The following is a 16,169-nucleotide window of genomic DNA, read 5'->3' as shown; positions in this document are numbered from 1 at the left end:
ACTCTTACAATGAAATGTGTCCTCTGCATTTAACTCATCCTATTGTATAGGAGCAGTGGGCAGCTGCAGCGCCTGGGGACCAACTCCAGTTTCTCGTTCCATTGCCTTGCTCAGGGGCACAGACAGGATTATTAACCCTAACATGCATATCTTTTGATGGTGGGAAGAAACTGGAGCACCCGGAGGAATCTCACGCAGACATGGGGAGAACATGCAAACTCCACACAGAAAAGACCTGGAATGGCCTGGGGTTTGAACCCAGGACCTTCTTGCTGTGAGGCAACAGTGCTAACCACCGGGCCACCATGCTGCCAGTAAACAACAGTTTACAATAAACCATTGTATGGCAGCTTCACAAACCACTATCAAACCTTAACCATAAACTTGACTACTACCCAATCTTACCCCTAAAGTCGCCAACACTATTACATGACAATCGACTTTTGCATGTGCATTGCATGACAATTTCACCTGGTGTTATTTGTACACTGCTCACTGAGGATTGCCATTAGCAGTGCCCACAGCTCATGTGCTATCCAAGATAATGTCTATGGAGATTCATTTGTATCCATAAAATATGGGCTCTCAACCTGGCAACCCAAAAAAAGTATTTTTATTAAATTGTTATGAGATCATATTACTGATTTGTAATGCACGAATGAATGAGCTAATTAGTAACCATATACACTTTATGGAGTATACCTTATTGTAAACTGGTACCTTTATTTCAAGTCAGCACTGACATAGCGTGGCTCAGTGTTCTACAGCAGTATTAGCCCATCTAGCGCCCTTAATGACAGTTGGTATCAGGCCGACCTGCAATCTCGAGATACAATTTTTGCACATTGTGTTTTGGGAGGAAGGCCCACAACAAAAGCATGTGGACACTCCACCATTTACATGCTGCCTTCTGTATTTTTGTTCTCTCGAAAACGTCAAACCAATCTATCATCTCAGAGGGCACTCACTGTCACAGAGCAGAAGCTATTGTACACTCACTTCACAGAATTTTTCAGGCATGACAAGCAAATGGAGACGATATAGCACCCGCAAATCAGACCATCAGAATAGGAGCAAGGATCAGTCAGCAGTGACATCAGTGCCGCTGGTGAAAGGAAGATTTCTGCCTCGCCCGGGCTAAATAAATCGCTGTCGCCCCACTGCACAATAGCAGGTGTGTGGGAGGAAGTCTGCAGGGAGCATGGAAACAGTGATTAGCAAAGTGGATCCACTTACAGAAAATTCTCTTTCATTATTCTTTTTCCAGACCTCTATCATAACGTCTGCTCCTCTCTGTTTTCTTGTGCTTCTGTAGTGGCTTTCAGGCGGCATGGCGTACTTCACACAGCAAAGCCATAATGGTGGACATTTTATATTCTTGAAATGATTACATGGCCATCTAGCACCGATAAACAATGGAAATAAACACTACAACAACAACAAGGTCATTAAATCATGCATCGGCAAGGATGACTCACAGTATATGTAGTGTATTTTTGAACACATCTTTTTTTTTAAATATTTTTTTTTGTTGGTATTTTTGCTTATATTGGGTAGAGGATGGTGAAGTGGCGGACAGGAAACAAGGAGAGAGAGAGAGATGGGTACGACACACAACAAAGGTCACTGGTTGGAATCGAACCGGGGACGTTGCGGTTAATGTGGCGTGCACCGTTACCAATCAGCTACCGGGGCGCCATTATGAACACGTCTTAATGGAAAGGTGAGTCAGCCAAGGAAAACGCCATGACAGGGAAGAAAATCACAATGAAGTGATGCTTTTCAGCGTCTCTGTAAATGAAAAGAGGGCTTATCTGGGACATGACTGAATCAACTATCCTGCAAGAGTGCAGCGCATGAAACCAGGCTTTCATCAGTAACATCACTTCTCATCTTTAAATGCCCTAAAATGTCTTGGGGTTTCTAACACACTCTGTCTGAGCTTAGTGACCGTTTGCAGAGCTTGTCCTTGAAGGACACGTGTAATGAGACAATGATCTATGTATTGATCTTCGTTTGATAAAACATGGGGTATTGCAATATGCGTGGCACTGCTAGGACGTGAGACAACCAGCAACTTTGTGAAACCTTGTAAAGTAAAGCGACCACCTGGGACTCAACTTAGTGTCTCTTCAAGGCCATGTTGTGTATAATATCTTTGAGTCAGCCGGATACCTGTGAATAAATAAGCTTTTTACAGGCACCGCAGGTTTCACCGGCTGACAGAAACAAGAACAAAGTGAGTTGAAGGGAGAACAGAAGTTGCTGCTTTGCTACAAAGGGTCAGAAAAATGAAAGTTTCCTGAAAGTATTTACACAACTGCGTGGACACACACACACACACACACACACACACACACACACACACACACACACAGAGTTTTGCTTTATGTATATATTACATAAAGGTACTGCTGATTGTGCTGATGGATGAAAAGGATTCAGGGTGCTGAACCATCTGCCAACGGCAAACTCTTTTTGTGTATTGACTGTCCCAGGTCCCTGTCCTTCACTTTACTCCCATCTGGTTGACGGTATAGCAGCTCTATGTTTTTGTTTTGCCTTTTTTTAAATTTTATTTTGGGATACTTATCGAGCCCTGTAGGGAAATTACGCTCTGCATTTAACCCATCCTAGCTGTGCAGCCAGGAGCAGTGGGCAGCAGCCGTGCAGCACCCAGGGACCAACTCCAGCTCGTCTTGCCATGCCTCGGTCAAGGGCACAGACAAGAACCCTAACATGCATGTGTTTTTTGATGGTTGGAGGAAACCGGAGCACGTGGAGGAAACCCATGCAGACACAGGGAGAACATGCAAACTCCACACAGAGGACGACCTGGGACGACCCCCCAAGGTTGGACAACCCCGGGGTTCGAACCCAGGACCTTCTTGCTGTGAGGCGACAGCGCTAACCACTGCGCCATCATGCTGCCCAATGGCACTGTGGCAAGACTATATGGTGAGACTATATGGTGACGATATGGCAAGAGCTGCGATGGCAGCTCTAAACAGAAATGATTTGGCTGTATCCGTGTACCCCTGTCCCCCATGTTTCACGCAATGTCATGAACACATGTTCATAGGAGGTAGCTGTACCTGTGTACCCATGTGTGAATGTATGGATGTATACATGTAAATACATATGGTGCTTAACTTGTACAATGCGGCAACAAATTTCCTAAAGGACATGAAATCCATCCATCCATCCATCCATCCATCCATCCATGTTACAGTATTACAATTTCATTTAGCAGACACTTTTATCCAAAGTGATGTACATATGAGTTAATACAACACAAGCAAGTGTAACGACCCTCACTTGTGCAGGTGTTCGTGATAGAGATTCAGACCAGGGGTTCCTAACAGTGGCTTTTATTGCTTGCATTCACAAATAAAACAGCAATCCATGAGATTTCTGCTGCAACGCGACTGCATACAAGTCTCCAGCGGAGATGGTCTAGCTCTCTCGTGCATGAGCTAGCAAACAATGTTTCTCCTGGCTAACCTCGTGCGTTGCATAGCATACTAAACTTACATGGAAATCAAAATGCACAACTCATTAATCTTCGTGTAAACAAAAGTACAAAATAAACCAAACAAAAGGACAGACAGCACTGGCATAGCGCACTGAGTGATCGTATAGTTTTAACATAGAAATTCTTGACTCTTGCAATATTCATAACCAAGTTCTTACACATTTACATTATACATAAACCACGTACCTGCATTCACAAATAAAACAACAATCCATGAGATTTCTGCTGCAACGCGACTGCATACAAGTCTAAAATAGCATAAAAAAACCAAAATAAGAACAATGCTCTCCATAACGCACAGCGCAGCGTGGTTGCCGCCAAAATTATACTTTAACTCGGTTAAAACACTTACAAATCACTTTCTATCGTTACTTTTCGAGAGCATTAGTTAGTACAACTTATATACATTTATATACAACCCATAGTTTGCAAAGAAAACATGTTCATTTATTCAAATATCAAATTATTCACGGAGCGCTCCCAAAGCCTGCTTACCTCCAGCGGAGATGGTCTAGCTCTAAGGTACGGGTAGCGCAAAGGCCCAAAATGTGTCAAAGCGAGAGTAAATAGACAAACAGTCGCTCAGCCTCATATTTAACCGTAGTGAATGCAGTACAACATCTGGGGTTTACACAAACCATCAAAAAGCATTGGATTACAATAACATGTTAAAATACAATTTTTGGGAGAATTCACTTTATCTGAGTGAGGTCATTTTCAACTCTGTTACACCAGGATCTAGTCAAGAAACAACAAAGCAAGTAAGAGCCAAAAAACTAGGTTCAAGTCTGATAGGACAGTGCACAAAGGCAATGCACCATCCATCCATCCATCCATCCTTCCATCTATCCATCCATCTCTCTCTCTCTCTCTCTCTCTCTCTCTCTCTCTCTCTCTCTCTCTCTCTCTCTCTTCTCTCTCTCTCTCTCTCTCTCTCTCTCTCTATGTATCTATGTATCTATCTATCTACCAGTGCCACAGACTCTATTTAACGCCTCCACGTTTGCATTGAAAGTAGGTTTGAGATAGTAATGTTGGTTCAAATGGATATTACAAACTCTAGTGAACGCAAGCCTCATTTCTCATATACAAAGATCCATTCTGCATTAGCAACAGCTACCCATCCCTGCCAGACACGCCTGCTGGGCAGCACCGTGGGGCTAGTGTCGGGGAAAATGTCGACAGGGATGCTGTCACGTAGCTTTTTCCAATGAAGGGTGCTTGTGAGAACTCTGGCACGGATTTCTTTTATCATAACCTGTTAGCATACCATCAACCACGCTTATGGGCCTATAAGAGCGCTTCGATTTGGGCAGGAAGGAGAGGGTCAAATCTACAACAGAGGTGGGCCCTACAGGTTTTTCAAAGGTTTCTCTAAAAAAAAAAAAAGACCAAAAAAAAAGAACACGGAGAATGAACTCAAGGGTTCAAGAGAAAGAACTGATTCAAATTTCAGTTCAGTCATGACGAGTGGTTGGGCTGAATTTCTATCCCGATCGCTGGTTTGATGAGGAGGCATCCCATCTTCTCCAGGGTCCTGAAAAAGGGTCCATCCGCCTCTGACACGCGACTCCACGGAGGGGAAAGGGGACACACCCGCCCGCCCCCATTGGTAGAACGTCACGCAGGGAAGAGAGCGGAGACGGTTATGAATCCCAGATGAAAGAGGAGAGAGAGAGAGAGAGAGAGAGAGAGAGAGAGAGAGAGAGAGAGAGAGAGAGAGCGAGAGAGAGAGAGAGCGAGAGAGAGAGATGAGGACGCAGGTCTCTGGTCCACAACGCCAACCCTCAGCCTCCTCCCGCCGCCGAGCCTTGAAGTAGACGCGGTGCAACTTCCAGTTTCTGAAACCTACAGCGAGCTGACGAAGAGGAGATGCATCCGCGGCAGCTTTGATTCGGCCGCCCGCATCTCAACCGAGGAGCTCCCCGCACACCGCATTCACTCGCACCGGCCCAGACTGACCGACACGATGCGCGGATCTCCCCGACACGGGACAGCCCTCGGATTTATTTTACTTAACGCGCTTCTGTCGGCGACACAGGCTGCAGAAGAGGGGGACCTTTACAGATCACCTCCTGGTTCAGCTGCACGAAGGTGCCCATAATGAAGTGCACCAACTTGCAGCGCAACACGGGTTCCAGAGTGTCCGAAAGGTAGGGAGTAATATTGTTATGCATGCATATCACAAATAACGTGCCCCCCCCCCCTCAATGCAGGATGAGATAACGGTTTTTGGGGTTTTTTTTATGTTCTACATGCTGTGCATGCTGGTATCAGATGTTAACTGACAACATTTAATTCTTTTATCATTATTGCAACATTGGAGAGGCTGGTCAGCCTCATCACTGATAATATAACACAAATACCCTCCCCTACTGTATTAAGCTACACAGTCACCATGAGAACAGCATAATGACACAGTGAGTGGATCCCAAACGTTTAATTTTGTCAAGACTTTCGCTTGGACTTAATCCAGATGACGTCACCCCTAATAAAAGGCCCTTGTCAATAGGGTGCCAAAAGGGTTAAGGCCCTGAGGAACCTACCTTTGTTTGGGCCTAAATGCCATACAATGTAACATGTTCAATATTCTCATCTGAGTCCTCTGACAGACAGAATAAAAGCAAAAGAAAGCAAGGGTCCCCTTTAAAAGTTATCTTTTTTTGCTGGGTTCTGCAAGGGATTACATATGCAGGCTTAAATACACCCCATCCGTGAAAAACGTGCCATATCTAATCCGTGCATTTTCCCTGGAAAATTGTAATTTAAGACTCTTTTGAGTCAGTCATATCCATCACCATCTCAAAAGGTTAAATTTGTATATTAAGTTTTATGTTTACAAGAAAGACCTAACTCACACACACACACACACACACTGGAAATATGATTTGGTAACAGTCACTTGCATTGAAGGGTGCCAACCATAAAGCATATTCAAATTATGTTGGAACGCTCCAGACTTATGGACCGAAGCAGCCAAGCCCATACATCTTATTAAACAGCCTTAGCGATGCAGGAACCATCACCACATGTCAAAAGCCTTAATAAGCTATTATGTCTGAGCCACAAAAATAATCCCCTGACAGTCTGTGGCTTGTCACTTGTCAAAATAAATGTGTGGGCGCATTGGCTGAACCCGTAGACACGAAAGCACAGGGCAAAAACGCTGGGGGGCAGGACATTCCCTTATGAATGACTTGTGATTCTCACTTCCACCATCAGAACCTCTGCTCTGCCTGCAACCCATCTGCAGCTCGTTATGATTTGATACCAGTGTGGCTGTAGAAGTGGCTCACTGGATGGCCTCAGAAGTTGGCCAAACTGGTGTCGTACCAGCTAGTCCATGGTTGCTGGTTTATTTTCTTATACTGACTTGTTTGCACCGGCTCACCCCCCCCCCACACACACACACACACAAACACTCCTTCCCTGCCTCTCAGGTTATGTAATTGTCTGCTATATTTGTTTTAATGGGATACGCATCATTAAACGAAGTCTGTGCTGTCTGAATCATCTGCTATTGTTGTCTAATTAACTAGAATGGGTCACAGTACAACACACACACACAAATGCATGGAAAGATAAATACATATAGATAGATAGATAGATAGATAGATAGATAGATAGATAGATAGATAGATAGATAGATAGATAGATAGATAGATAGATAGATAGATAGAGAGAGAGAGAGAGAGATGGGGTGGGGGATGCAATTAGACAATCCCTCCTTGCCAAATAAAAATAAATATGGTGGAAGCCCCCTTTTTTTCAGCTTCGCCGTTCCCCGCATCACACATGGAAAAACAGCTGGGTTTACTGGGGGCAACAGTGGGATTACAGATCGATGGAAAATGAGAATAATCCCGATCCTTCCTTGAGAATTTCATTTTCATCTTTATATATGACGGACACATATGAAAGCATTTACTGTGAAGATTGACCTGTAGCCCAACTGTTACTAAAACATAAGGGGGTCTTTAATCTGTGCACAGTGCCCGAGGGGAGCCTGTGGATGATGCATCTCATTCCCTTGCCCTTGCGATTTATTATGGTTGATTCCAGCACTGCGCTCCACTGCCTTAAAATAGACCCTCTGCTTCAGCATGGGTTGGTACTTTCCCTCCCTCCCTCCCAACCGAGTGATGACCTTATTTCTCTTCCTCTGTTTTTCCATTTCTTATCTTTTCTATTATGGTTTGCCCCACACTCTCAATCTCTCCACCTAACACACGTTCTCTTTTGTTGGTTTCACAATAATGTGTCTACACCCCGCATCTCTTCCTTTCCCCCTCTCTTCTCTTTCAGCTCCCCTTTGGAGAGGGGCTGTTTCATTTCTATCCCCAGGACAACTCCAAGAGGCGGAGCAAACGCAGCACTCGCCACAAACAGCGCCTCCAGAAAGACCACAGGGTAAGCATGTGCATGCATTTGTGCACACAAAAATATCCTGTATAGAGAATGGATGTGTGCATACATGTGAGAACATGTACATGCATGTGCATGTTCTCTCTCTCTCTCTCTCTCTCTCTCTCTCTCTCTCTCTCTCTCTCTCTCTCTCACATGCTCTCTCTCTCTCTCTCTCTCTCACATGCTCTCTCTCTCTTACACATGAACACACCTACATGCATACATACACACATTCACACATCCAGACAAAGAGAGAGAAACTTTTATTTTTCATTGTAAGCAAGCATACACACACTGTATGATGGCTTCAACAGAAATGGTACCGGTGGAGTTCTACCCTACTTCTGCATGACGATATGTAATTTGAGGCTTATTTAAAAAACAGATATTTTGTTAAAAAAGAAAATCACTGCATTGTTATTGGGATGATATTTTTCATTTTTCCACATCATGAAAGAGCAATGACACTCCAAATGTTCAGAATAAACTGTCAACACTTTATCAGTGCTGCTATGTAATGTCTGTGTTTGAGAGCCTTGGGTATCTCCCAAGACTATAGCCGTCATCACGAGAAGTCACTGCATCAAACAGTCACCAAGCAGCGGTTATCTTAATACCAGTGCAGCATGTTCTGCAAGCGTTCGATCTCAATCCCCATTAATTCCTGTTAACATCAATATGTTGTGGCCTGCAGATGCAAAAGAATAAGAAAGCCGACTTTTTCTGCATGTGTATGCACTCTATGCATTAATATTAATGTATAGAATGCTATATTAATGTATAGAGGGTGTATATGTGTATATATGGCATTCATATATAGTACCCATGCCACCCCCATATATATATATATATATATAGCGTTTTTTTTCCAAAACCATCAATGGTGTTGTGAGTGTTCGACTAATGAGGAGCAGAATATCAACACCGATAGAGGAAAAAAGATTTTAATACAATAATAATAATTAATCTTTTAATAAGATTAATCTTTTTTCCTGTATCCGTGTTGATATATATATATATATATATATATATATATATATATATATATATACTATAAACATGATGAGTCCATCACTTCAAATAAAAGTTAACCCTTAAAAGCCACTCTGAAAGTCAAATTTATTTTAGAAAAACATAAACCCCCCCCCCCCCCCCAAAAAAAAACCAAAACCCTCTCCTTTACAATCCAATCCAACCAGCATCTCCCTGGTCCTTCCTTTTCGAGTCTTTCATATCACTGTGCTCACCTTTTCACTCACAAACAGAGCTTGGAGAGGGCTGGTACTCACGGGTGCATCATGTCAGCACTTACACGTTTTGCTCGTAGGAGTGCCGGGGTCTTTGCTTGCTTACCACCACTTCTCATAAGCTTTGGATGTGCACAATGCTTATGCCTCTGTCAAGTTCTCTGGCTGACTCGCCCTTTCCTTCAAAGCACTCTGTGTTCTGTTGTTGTCCATAGTGGTTCATGTCAGTCAGCCCTCATTAAATGTCAAACCAAAGGACTGCATTACCCAGACTGCACCATGTCTTTACATGGTTCCAGAGTCTCACTCTCCACTGCTCTACCCTTTGTTTTGGCAGACAAACGACCAATTGACTTGTTGTGCTTTTGCACAATAACTTGGGTGATCATTATTTTGGATGAAGGAGCTGACATACATTTACTTTCATACCCTGAAGACTGCCATGTCAAAACAATAATGTGGTCAGCACTTGTAACTCTCTAATTAGAATTTATAATTGAAACGCATGTCTTTTGTTGCAGAAAAACATGTTGAGAAAATCCACAGTATGTCTAAGTATTGTTTTTGTCATGGTAGAAATTCCAAACTTAATACCTGTGGATGTGCCTATATGCACAGTAAAATGCCAACAAGGGGGGTGCCTGCTCTTATTTTTTTCTACTTCAAGCACTGCTCACAAAGAAGAACTAAAACAGAATTACGTCCTCGGTTTTGATAAAATTGATATAGCCATTAGCTTGATGAAGGATATCTACAAAAACATAAGGGCTGTACTAAAGGTCATAAATATATCAAATTTAATGATGATTAACATCAAAAAACTACACCAGTCAGATTCAGAAGGAGCCCTCACTCTCCAGACAATGTACTCGCCAATGTGCTCTCCAACATACTCTCCAATGTACTTGCTAATGTACTCTCCAATGTACTGTCCAGTGTACTCTCTGACGTATTGTCCAACGTACTGTCCAACATACTCTCCAATGTACTCATCAACATACTCTCCAATGTACTCTCCAACATACTCTCTGATGTACTTTCCAACATACTCTCCAACATACTCTCCAATGTATTCTCTGACGTACTTTCCAACATACTCTCCAACATACTCTCCAATGTATTCTCCGATGTACTCACCAACGTACTCTCCTATTTACTTTCTGACGTACTCTCCAACATACTCTCCGACGTACTCTTCAATGTACTCTCAAATGTACTCTCCAACATACTCTCCAATGTACTTTCCAGACAATGTAGGGTGAAGACCCCTACAGAAAGCAAGTCTGTCTGGAGTATACTGTGATGTGGTATAGACTCTGTACACCATACACTTTGCCTGGTGACATTTTAATCTTATTTGCTGATCATCCTTAACTCAAAAATGCATCCCAACATTTGTGAAATGAATTAAAAGAAATGCGAGAGTTGGCATTCTTGAATGGATTGTGTCAAAACATGGGAATGGGTTTTGTTAATTTGAAAACAGGTTTTCCTAAATCTAACACACATATGTATTCATTGACTGTTTTGTTGTTGACTGGTTTTGAAATTTAATGAAAACTGTCACCCATCTTGTCTATCCTGAGGAAAAAAAAAAGGAATTTGAAAATATTTTGATCCATTTTTATCAGGACATACGTTATTTTACCTGTACCTGCTGCAGGTGCATCCTAAAGTAATGGAAACAGCAGTTTTCCATAAAGAGCTGCCTTCCATACATTTAAACTTCTAACTTCTGTATGTTACCTGATTATCTGTGCTGTTATAGGATTCTGAAATCATGTGAATTTGGACAGGGCTTGGATTTTTGATGAAAAAAAACAGTCGTGTCGTTATCAAATAATAATATTACATGAAGCAAGCTTGGCTATGATGTCATTAATAAGTGAATACACTGTTTCCCCCCTTCTCATAGGAATCCATATGGAGCAATTGGAGACCAGGCATTTCTGGCCGTGTCCTGGATTAGCTAGAGAGCGTACTCACTTATTACTGACAAAATAGCAGCATTCAATTCAGGAATTATTAGCATTTCAAAAGAATATGAGCAAATGACATACTTGTCTCAAAAGCAAATCATAATCTGAAAGTAACGCGCATTACGAATCAGAAAGCAGCGTGGATAATCAGGTTAAGACCAGAGGACAGTTTTGCTTATCAAGAAAAAAAAGGATTGTTTTGCTTATCAAACATGGCAGCTCTTTTGTTTGGTAGAAAACTGGGCTTTCTGTTATTTTGAGAGGTACGTGTATCGCTCACAACACTTTGAAGCCCCGCAGCTACTACGACGTCCACTGCAGTGGCGTGCTTCACCAGACATTTACCTGAACTGTGATCATCTTCTGATCAATTGGTTTGAGGTTTTATTTTTTTGTAAAATGTGTGTTCCACTTTAAGAAAAACATATGTACATGTGGAAGGGCAGGAGAGGCAGGGGCTAATATTTATTGTACACCCACTCTGTCGGCTACACCACTGGAGTGGAGGTCCTACTGCAGACAATGAACTGCCCTCTCTAATTGTGGCTGTGGAAGGTGCTAATGAAAATAAATGCGATCCTGTCCACAGAGCTAATATGTCTAATGGAAGGGAGGCAGCACTGACAAGGGCAGGTCCATGTTTGAAACATGGAGGCTGTAATCGGGTGCTTGACATGCTCATATGCAACACCGCAGTTATTGATTCAGGCAATTCTTTGGATCTCTGGGATGGATGAGGTCAGCACGGCTAATCTAATGTGGCCCGTTTCATCATTTTTGAGATGTCCCCCTTCTCGCTCGTCTGATTGATATTGTGACAATAAGTGATCAAATGACTCCTTTAGCCAAAAAAGATGTTTATTTTCTGGTACACGTTCACGCCACAGATGGTGTTGAAAGAATACCAAATTATCCTCTCCAAACTATTTCCACTGAGATGAATATTATTAGGGGAAGTCCTTGTTGCATTTGGAGATCTGTCAGAAGATCTGACATGAAGATGACATGGAATGATCTCGTAAGTTATGTGAAATAGAAAAGAGGGCTGGTTGTAGGTTGTCTGCGAAGGCATTTTGAATTTCGAAAAAGTCGCTGTACATTCACGGCCTCACCGAACGTAATGTACCAAAGCACTATTGTTTTGTTTTTGTTTTCGTTTTTTTTCATGATTTTTGTATGCTTGAAAGTAGTGTGGTTGGGTTTGGATTTGGTTAGTGCCTTTGGACCCCAAGCGTTTGTAAAAATTGTGTCATCAGCACAGATTGGCCCATTTACGAATCTGTCTTTGGGTGTCATACATTCTGTACTTACATGTCTTTTGATGTCATAGTTCCCTCGACTTCCACTGAATAATACATGCTTTCATAGTCCATCCATCCATCCATCCATCCATCCATCCATCCATTCATTTATATCTTTTTTTAGCATAGAACTATACGAAATTGAGGTGGATGTTGGAAAAATGAATTAATCCATGTGAAAGAGCCACATCCCCGGAGCCTGAAAGACACATAATGGAGACAGACAAAAGTGGTGGTGGTGGTGGAGGGGGTGCAGGAGAAATGCTGCTCAGCCCTTGGATCTGAGGTGAATTGAGGCATTGCAAACCACTGGGCAGGCAGTGGTCAAAGGCGAGGAGTGTGGTGGTGCATGGACAGCGTTGGATATGGGGGTGGGAGACGTGACATGGGCGGGGGTCTGTTCCAGAGGAAACACCAGCTCTACTGCCATGTGATGAAGGCTGCTCTTAACGGACAAAGATAGGGGTGGAAAAGCAGGATCCTTGTATCGGATATTCTCCCCCAAATATGATGGTAGAGAAGTGGGGATGTGTTTTTAAGTCTAAGGAGAGAAAAGTTGAAAGTCGCTCAGCTACTTTGCTGTAATACAAGACAGATTCCAAACATGCAGAGGCAGTGATTTTATTGTCAGCATCACACTGGAGATCTTTTTCACATCTTTTCATCATTGGAGGGATTTGCTGATGTGTGGAATCTATCCATGCTCTCTGATTGCAGCCGTTATGCTTTAAAAAAGAGAGCTGAGGGAAAAGGCTTTGTCTCCTCCCAAGCTAACAATAAGCACCCTCTTGCATTTCGGATGACTGCATTAAGTGCTGATGTCTTATCAGCGGTGGTAAACACATTGGACAGGACCCATGTCTTTCATTCTCACTCGGCAGAATTTTCTTTGGGTCAACATTAAAAGAATATTTGCCACTCAAAATAGAATTTCAGAGGCGTCCGGGTAGCATGGCGGTCTATTCCGTTGCCTACCAATACAGGGATCGCCAGTTTGAATCCCTGTGTTACCTTCGGCTTGGTCAGGCATCCCTACAGACAAAACTGGCCATGTATGCGGGTGGGAAGCCGGATGTGGGTATGTATCCTGGTCACTGCACTAGCGCCTCCTCTGGTCGGTCATGGTGCCTGTTCAGGGGGGAGGGGGGACTGGGGGGAATAGCGTGATCCTCACACAAACTACGTCCCCCTGGCGAAACTCCTCACTGTCAGGTGAAATGAAGCCGCTGGTGACTCCAATGTATCGGAGGGAGCATGTGGTAGTCTGCAGCCCTCCCCCGGATCGGCAGAGGGGGTAGAGCAGTGACCAGAACGGCTCAGAAGAGTGGGGTAATTGGCCGGGTACAATTGAGGAGAAAAAGGGGGGGAAATCCAAAAGAACCCCCCCCCCACACAATTTCACAATGTAACTGTTTAAGGTGTTTGTTGTTTTTTTATGAATTCAAAACAATTTATCATAAATCCAAGTGATGCCTCCAAGAAAAGGATTTTCACAAATAACGATAAAGAAATGATGACACTATAACCTTATGATAATATTGACTACTTACACAAAATGATGGTATATACTTTATCTACAGCATATTAGCTTGGAACAGAAACCGCTGGAAAACATTTGAATGTAAATCTTATTAATTAAATATTTCCAAACTTTCCAATTTACATATTAACACACACACACACACACACACACACACACACACACACACACACACACACACACACACACACACACACATACACAATCTAATTATGAGTAAGAGAGTATGAAAAAAAAGATAGACAGATCATATTCAGTCTGATCTAAACCATCAAACTAAATCATATTGTCCCTGGGATATTGGTGACAAGTCCTGCTGTGTGTTTTCTTTGGTCAAGTTTCAGAAGAAAAGTTCCAGAAAAGTTGAATCAGTTCATCTGGGCACAAGGTTTGTTTGTTTTTTCCAGGCGCCAGCTAAGGCCCTTGAAAACAAGTTACCTTTTTGCTGAAGACAAAATTAAACTTGTGGTTTTCATATGTGGTTTAACAGATCATCTGAACATATGAACATCTGAATTGGCATTGTTTGTTATCGTTGTATTTGACCTCGAAGTACTGTGTAAAGTAAAAGTAAAGACAGATCATGTGTGGATTAGTTGCTCTGTTGTGTGACTTCTTCATGACATTTCTGCAGTCACTTGGATTTTGATGACAGTTTTCACAAAGAGAACATTTTACATTTTAAAACATGTTTAACATGTAACTCATTCTCCTTTCTCCACTATCATATGTATTACTTCTAGGTACCAATTTTCTCAGTCACTTTCATTTCATCTAACACATCTTTCCTGATCACCAGTGTGCACTGTTTTATTTTGTTCCTTTGATTCTGTAAATATATGGCCGCTCAGAATACTTTTTAATGCTTTATGCTTTTTCACATGGCTTTAACCCACTCCCAAGTCTCTTTGACGGTAGAAACATGCAAAGAGAAATTTGTGAGTGTTACTGACGAAATTTAGTATTCGTAGAAATCCTGTGCTTAGAAGAAAAATTGTAGATTGCTTGTGTGACAGGTGAGGAGGGCGGACCCGGTGTTATTGGCAAGCCCCGGTGGGCAAGGTCCGGCCATCCAGGAATGTGGCCCTCCAGGAGAAATCTTCGTTATTATTAACATCGTTTTTTTTTTTTAAAAATTTGGTTGTGATTTATTATTACCACTGTAAACTACTAATAAGACACGTTAGTCCCAAGTTTATGGGTTTGACCCTTTAGCCGAGCGGTTAGTGATGTCGCCTTGTGGTGCAGTACACCCCGTATCGAATCCCGCACCGGGCAAGAAAATAACCGGTTACACCACTATTATTGTTATTGGGCATATATGTGCTTTATCCAAATGTTTCTTTTGTATTAACTATCTGGCAACATTAGTGAATGGAATATCATGTTTTTAATGTAGGATGAAAGACTGAAAGAATTGGCTCCGTTTCTGAATATATGGTCTAATTACACCGTCTGCGAGTGATCCGCTAGACTGGTTTTGACGTGAGTGACGTCAGCCTCTCGAGAGGTTTGCATGTTTTTTTTTTCCAAGTCAGTGTGGCGCTTCACTTCAGCCAGCTACTGCCCGCCTAGCTTGGTATACATATCAGAAATCGTATTTCTCGGTGGAAATGGACATAAGAAAGTGGTTTACCGTCAAGAAAAACTCACCTAATGAGGATGATAACTCAACAAATGCAGCCACAGTACTAGAATCAGCTACTGCTGGCAGGTTTGTAGATTCAAGTGAGGAACGGGAACTAGTGTTAACGTTACCACCGTGCTAGCGTAACCGAACATATTTCCGCCCGCTGCGGGATTCGAGCTGTTTGTACACCTTTTTTAAGGTTTGTAGGTCTTCTTGTAGATTACACTAGCAACCGCAGCTGGGACAAGTTCAGCCAACCACCGCGCGGTTTTCGCCACCAGCAGCTACCAAACGGCAGTTGTGCATCTGTTAGCAGCCTTCTCAAAAATCTTGGAGAATAAAGCAGAGTAATTCCAGATGCCCTCGGGGTGGATAAACCCAAAAAAGGTACTCCTGGATAGTTTTCCAGTTCGGCTCTTCTCAGGGAAGAAATGACTTTTGCCAGTGCATGGTACCAAAACAGACCCTGGCTTGCGTACTCTGTGAAATGACTTTTCCCAGAGCTAACGGTTGTAGTTGGTCCCCAGTCG

The 16,169-nt window shown here is 42.6% G+C and overlaps 1 protein-coding gene across 1 annotated transcript in view; it reads left to right on the top strand.

The window, feature by feature from the left end:
- The first annotated feature begins 5,504 nt into the window (after positions 1–5,504).
- pcsk2 (proprotein convertase subtilisin/kexin type 2) overlaps positions 5,505–16,169 on the top strand; it is a 46,464-nt gene continuing 35,799 nt past the window's right edge. Inside the window, 3 exon segments of the mRNA XM_056292046.1 lie at positions 5,505–5,588; positions 5,590–5,688; positions 7,841–7,945. Coding sequence (XP_056148021.1) covers positions 5,505–5,588; positions 5,590–5,688; positions 7,841–7,945 — 288 coding nt within the window.

This window comes from Lampris incognitus, chromosome 13, assembly GCF_029633865.1.
Source record: "Lampris incognitus isolate fLamInc1 chromosome 13, fLamInc1.hap2, whole genome shotgun sequence".
Classification (NCBI taxonomy): domain Eukaryota; kingdom Metazoa; phylum Chordata; class Actinopteri; order Lampriformes; family Lampridae; genus Lampris; species Lampris incognitus.
The sequence above is the reverse complement of the archived record's forward strand: the minus strand, read 5'-3'. Positions and strand labels throughout refer to the sequence as shown.